Source organism: Pocillopora damicornis, chromosome 9, assembly GCF_964200805.1.
Source record: "Pocillopora damicornis chromosome 9, jaPocDami1.2, whole genome shotgun sequence".
Taxonomy (NCBI): domain Eukaryota; kingdom Metazoa; phylum Cnidaria; class Anthozoa; order Scleractinia; family Pocilloporidae; genus Pocillopora; species Pocillopora damicornis.
In genome coordinates, this window is record NC_142678.1 from 3,050,187 (window position 1) to 3,056,484 (window position 6,298).

Here is a 6,298-nt window from a genome sequence, read left to right on the forward strand (position 1 = left end):
TGTGTATTATTTGAATTACAAGTCTTATTAGCATGCAAAATCACCTATGGACAAGGCACACACTTTGGACATAAAACCAGAACTTGGTATAGCTAAATATTATTATTTTTCTTTTAATATTCCCACTCCAGCTGATGTGTATTATTTGAATTACAAGTCTTATTAGCATGCAAAATCACCTACAGACAAGGCACACACTTTGCACCAAAATAGCTTTGCATCAAGTACATTATCTAGTACATCATTACCATCTTCAGGTATTTCTAATTTACTTGTGAAAATCACACAAATCATAAGCTATATACAGCATACAATCAACAGCAAATTATTAGAAAGGAATGCAGTAAATTTTAATAAGAATATTACTAAGTAGTTAAATAACAAATAGCCCAGTAAAATTGTGCCCGTTGCTGGGAATTTGGTTCTCAATAAAATTAGCTAAAATAGCCAATCTTGAGTTTTACTGCTCACTCAAAATGGGCTGGCAGCTTACAATTTGGCCGCCTGCAATGAAGTACCTTCCGCTAACTTCACATTTTTCAGACTGCTTTTCAGGAAGAAGTTTGGCCAGCTTTTCTACGGTGTCAGGTTGTGTCGCCCCATTGCCTTGTCGCCCCAGGTTACGTCGCCCCAGCCGAAGTTACGTCGCCCCAACATCGGAGTTGTGTCGCCCCAACATCAAAGTTGCGTCGCCCAAACGCGCAACTTCGCTTATCAAGTAAAAGTTTGTAAGATTCTCCGATCGATTTACGCGAACGATCGACTTATAACATAAACATAACACTGCTGTAAGATTTATCGATCGATCGAAGGAAAAGTTTGTAAGATTATTACGATGTAACTCGATGTAACTCATTTCGAAAACCACCCGTTTTTTATTGGTTTTACAATTTCACAACACAAAATCTTTATGAAATCTGTTTGCTCAATAGATTAATTTACTTATTAAATCCTAAAACCATCCTTTTAATTTTAAACCGTTTTACAGTTTCACAACAAAGATCTTTTAAACGGACTGGAGCAGTGTTGTAATCATTGTGCGGCAGTTTACAGTAGGTTAATTATGGCATTCGTTTTCTAACTAGGTTGGTGGACGCCGTCATGTGATTTTCGCGACACGACACCTACTCAACAGAGAAAAAAGCTGGTACGTGGATGCGACCTTCAAGCTGTACCGTCAGCCGTTTACCCAGCTGTTAACAGTCAACGCCTTCGTAAAGGCAGTTGACTACGTTAAGCAGGTGCCGTTGGTGTTTGTCCTTATGTCGGGCAAACGGAAGCGTGATTACAGAGCTGTTTTCCGAGAGCTGCTAGAGCTGTTACCATCCCCAGCGCTACGACAAGTCACGCTAGACCTCGAGTGCGCAGTATGGAAGGTACTTCGACAACTGCTCCCAGACGTCAAACTACTGGGGTGCGTCTTCCATTGGACTCAAGCCCTGTGGAGGATGGTTAGTGTCACTTACCATTATTTAGTATATTCTTGTTTTCTCTAAAACATTTCTTCATTAGTTGTTTTTGAAGGCCACAATTCAATTTATTATTAATTATTTTTTAATGCCGTATAAAGTTTAAAAATATCGCCTTTCGTTGAGGCCACAATTCAATTGACTCTGAGTGTGTTTGTTGGTTGTGTACTTTCAAATAAATTTAAAGGAGCTACGTCTCAATATTTTGAGTCATTTATTCGATAAATCATGACAATTTTTTTTTTCAAAATCAATGAACGGCGACGTAGCTCCTTTAAAACAAGTCCTCTTCCTTTAATTTTTCTAGGTGCAAGAGCTTGGCCTCCAGGTTTCGTACAGGGAGGATCGGGGCACCCATGCTTTCATACGAAAGGTCATGGCTCTACCCTTCCTCGCTTTCCTGAAGCGGAGTTACTACTCTTCTGACCTACTACGAAATTTAGCACCACGATGTCAATTTTCAAGACCATATGCCCTCGGGGCAGGAAGTACTGTGTCTGTACCTACCTTTAATGTTTACACAATATTTAATATTTATATTTAATTGATATCTAAAATAGTTCTATGTATGCATAATGTAGAAGTATTTGTAAATTATGACCCGCCTTGTAATTCAGTTTCTACTGCAAGAAGGCTGAATAAACGATCATCATCATCAAGAAGAAGACATCAGGCCGCAGTTCCAGCGCCTCCAACAAACAGCAAACACAGCACCTCTTCGCCACTTCACCGACTACGTATCGAGCACCTGGATCGAAAGCAACACCTGGCCGCCATCCTCTTGGTCAGTCTTTATGCAGTCGGTCAGGACCAACAATGATGTGGAAGATTGGGAGCTCGGTCTGCACACCAGAGCCCAGGGCAAGAGCCAGCTACCCATGTACTTACTTATCGACCTGCTCTACAAAGAAGCCAAACTAACTTCCCTGAACGTGTGTATGGTCTCAGAAAAGAAACTTCGACGAGTTCAGCGGCGCAGATATCGTCAAATCTAGGCTAAGGTATTTTCACTGTGGGGACAATATGAAGAGGGCGACAAGACGGCGAGACAACTTCTCAAGGCTTGTTCATTACTTGTTGGGCCGAGAGGCGCTTAAAACAATTCGTTAAGTTAGTTATAGAAAGTGAGTCGAGACACTTCGGTTGGGGCGACATAACCTGGGGCGACAAGGCAATGGGGCGACACAACCTACATTCCTTTTCTACTACTCAAAAACATTTTGACTGGGCTGTGCAAGTCTTACTAGCATATAAAAAGCACCTTCAGGTAGATTACAGCAAAGCAGACTTTGTACCAAATGCTCTGCATTAAGTACATCATTACCCTCTTCAAGTATTTCTAGTTACTTGTGAAAATCCCACAAATCACAAGGTATATTACATTATACATTCCAGTTGACAAAGCAATCAAGGGTAATTTTTTCATAATGGATGCAATGATCTTCAGTATCAAGATTATTTGGTACCTAAATAGTAAAATGTTCGAGAGAAGAAATAATCATAAACATTTTTTCTTTCTCATCAGCATCGACTTCCAAAAGTAATGGATAATGACCACCTAAAACAAAGAAGAAATAAATCAAATTTGTGATTTCACAGGGCTTCAATACGAAACAACTATACATATCTTTTATTTCCTACCACTTACAAGTGGCAGGAATGGCTGAAATGGCCTTCACGTGAACACAACAGAATCCTATGCGTGTATAACCATGTAGAACTATTTATTCGGTATCGAAATTACATCCCAAATGTCATGATATTTGACTGAAACTCAGCTTACCCATCTTTCGTTTAGACTTAGAAACTTGCTGCTTTTTACCACCGTTTCAATGTTTTCTTGTTGTTCAAAAGGTGGTAGGGCCATTGCAGACCGTGATTTTTTTTTACTTGAGAACCAGATCACAACACCCAAGCCTTTTCACGCTAAATATTAAACTACTGAGATTTCCTTCGCCGCCGTAAGCCGCCATTTTATCTTTCCCTGAATACTAGTTCCCAAGCTTCGAGTCCGAAGGTCTCAGACATGCACTGAAATTATGATATTCGTTATTTCAGGGCCAATTTAGAAATAACGGTAATCGTTATTTTGGTGTCGAGATCATGCTGATCACAATCGAACGCACATTTACCCCTTTCCTCCGCCATCTTGAATGTTGTAAGACAGTGGAACCGAGTCCTTCTCTTTATTTAACACGTGTAAAGAGCATTGGTAAAGAGTGCCACGAAATTACTATATCCATAAATTTGGTGCCAATTTAGAATTAACGATAGTCGTAATTTCGGTCTCGAGATCATGTTGCTTCCTGCACGTTGTCTCACTCGTTAAGAATAATGTCCGCGGACGGAGAAGAGATCGATAGACCAAGTTATAAGGCCTTGGAGGAAGCCCTGAACTGTATGAAGAAAGCTTACGAAATCATGAAAGGGGAGGCGTTGGAAGTTCAAAAAGAGAAGGAAGCCTTTGATTCTGTCGCAAAGAAACTGGAACATGTCAACTTTGCCTCTACTGTCAAGTTAAATGTCGGCGGTCAGCTTTTCAGTACAAGCCTACAAACGCTGAAAAAGGATCCAGGCTCAATGTTACACGCCATGTTTTCAGGAAGATTTGACACAAAACCAGCTGAGGATGGAACTTACTTCATTGACCGCGATGGAACACACTTCCGGTATATTCTAAACTACCTACGAACGGGGCGGCTCCTTGTGCCAGAGGATCAATTGGTGCAAAAAGAACTGCTAGAAGAAGCTGAGTTCTATCAGATTCGTGGAATTATCGATGAATTATGTCCTCGACCATTTTTAGAGTCCAACATCCTATCTGATGAACATAAGGACATACTGGTGAACAGGTGGCTCACAGATCAACTGAAGTCTCCTCACTCAACTTTCGTGCTGCTCTATCGTGCTTCCCGCGATGGATGGTCATCAACTACTTTCCACGCGCGTTGTGACGAGAGAGGGCCAACTGTGGTAGTGGTAAAAAGTGTGGACTGTTTGTTTGGAGGTTTCACAGAGCAGTCATGGGATAGTAAGTAATTTGTGCACGTTCCTGCTGTGAGGTTTTCCAAGTGGTGCTTAAGTTATATCTCATCGCAAGTGCTGTTCAGTGAATTCCTTACATTTTAAACTAAGTCAAAACACCCTTTTGGTGGGTTCTTACGTCTGATCTATTGGAGTACAGACGTAATTAGATCAAGTCACCGTTGAGAAAACTTTGCCTTTTTATCATATAAAACAAACACATTCCATGTTGTCGTAGGTATGTTTAGTACTGTAATAGATCAATGAAGACGTCAAACTTTGGTAAGAATATCAGTGGTACACCCACCTGCACCTCAGTTGCCATTTTTTTGTTTTATACTACATTTTATCATCATTTTTGATGCTGAACAGACGCATAGCAACAGTGAATCTTAAATACAATTATCTCTATTTCAGTTTCTGGTAATTACAAATACTGCAATGGGTCATTCATATTTAGCCTTGTCAACCCATCTGGTACTGGACCAACCAAACTGCCCCTAAAGCCTGATCAAACGAAGTATGGAATATACTGCAACGGTGGATATGGCCCAACCTTTGGAAGCTCACATGACTTAACCATCTGCAATGAAGCAAATTCAGCCACCAACAGTTACAGTTCCTTGGGAAGTACTTATGAATGCCCACCTCACATCACTCCTTCTACATTTCTGACTGGTAACAAGAATTTTACTGCTAGTGAGCTAGAAGTATTTGGCCTCAAACAATGGGCATAAATTTTAATTCAAGGTTGACTTTGCTTGTGAAAGTGGTATGGTCAAATTGTTGTTTAGAAATATTTAGAATAAAGTATTATGGATGCAATTTTTCATTATGCAATTAGCAAATAAAAACAACTTCACCAAAAAAATAAATAAATAAATAAATAAACAAAATATAAATACCACAAGATATATTTTTTGCCTTCAACACATGCATCAGGACTTTTTGTGGTTCTTAGGGGATGGTATCCCATGATTTGTCTTGAGAAAGATTTAGATTGTAAGTTAGGTCGTAAATGTTTTACTTGATAATTGCAGGCTGAAGAGAATCTTAATATATAATTGTGATTAGGTATCTCTTTTGAGCAATTAGAAAGATTAGTAATATTCATAAGTAACATCGTGCATTTCAACTGAAAAAGATTCAAAATAAGCATATTCACTTTGATATAGTATTGGACGAGAGGAAAAGAGGAATCATCTGACAAGTGACCTATAACGTGCAACGTGTCTATGAGGCAAAGGGCATGCTTTTGTAAAACCAGAACTTAATCAATTAAAGTCTGTGGGGCTTCCTGGAGCCTGAATGCATAAAGCAATGTAGTAGGATAAATAAGGGAAGCAGTCAAAATGAACTGAACTTTTCGCAAACAAGTTTATAAGTAGGCTCACTGATTTGATCTTTCATATATCAGATCTTTGAGTAACGCACCTTAAGTGGCAAATTATTCTGAACCTGTAAATTTATGAAATGTGTAAGATCCTTGCATAGCTTCTAATAAACATTACTAAATAGTGTGATGGAAAATTTTAAATCTCATGATACTTTAACCCCTCAAATCCCATGAGTAACCAAGACAGAATTTCTCCTTACAATACCAATACAATATTTCACCAGATGAGTGATGAGAATAAAGAAAAATGTTCAAACTAGCATTGCTAGAACTGTATGACAGACAGTAAGTAGAAGTGCTGATGAGATCTTGAGAGTTGGAGGGTTAAAAAAAACTTGATTGGTTGAAAGTCTCAAGTGTATGGAACAATTAGTTATATGATTTGTAAAAAAATCATACAATTTTAATG

At 39.0% G+C, this 6,298-nt stretch overlaps 1 protein-coding gene across 1 annotated transcript; it reads left to right on the forward strand.

The window, feature by feature from the left end:
• The first annotated feature begins 3,668 nt into the window (after positions 1-3,668).
• LOC113684232 (uncharacterized) lies at positions 3,669-6,023 on the forward strand. Its single transcript, XM_027201568.2, has 2 exons — positions 3,669-4,500; positions 4,911-6,023. Exons 1-2 carry the CDS (start codon positions 3,804-3,806, stop codon positions 5,228-5,230), a joined length of 1,017 nt encoding a protein of 338 aa, XP_027057369.2. The 5' UTR covers positions 3,669-3,803; the 3' UTR covers positions 5,231-6,023.
• Positions 6,024-6,298: the final 275 nt, after the last annotated feature.

Bases quoted from the DNA above. Each gene is read 5' to 3' on its own strand.
- LOC113684232 (XM_027201568.2), top strand. From the start codon at position 3,804: ATGTCCGCGGACGGAGAAGAGATCGATAGACCAAGTTATAAGGCCTTG. The intron at 4,501-4,910 runs GTAAGTAATTTG...TCTCTATTTCAG, and splicing joins CACAGAGCAGTCATGGGATA to TTTCTGGTAATTACAAATAC.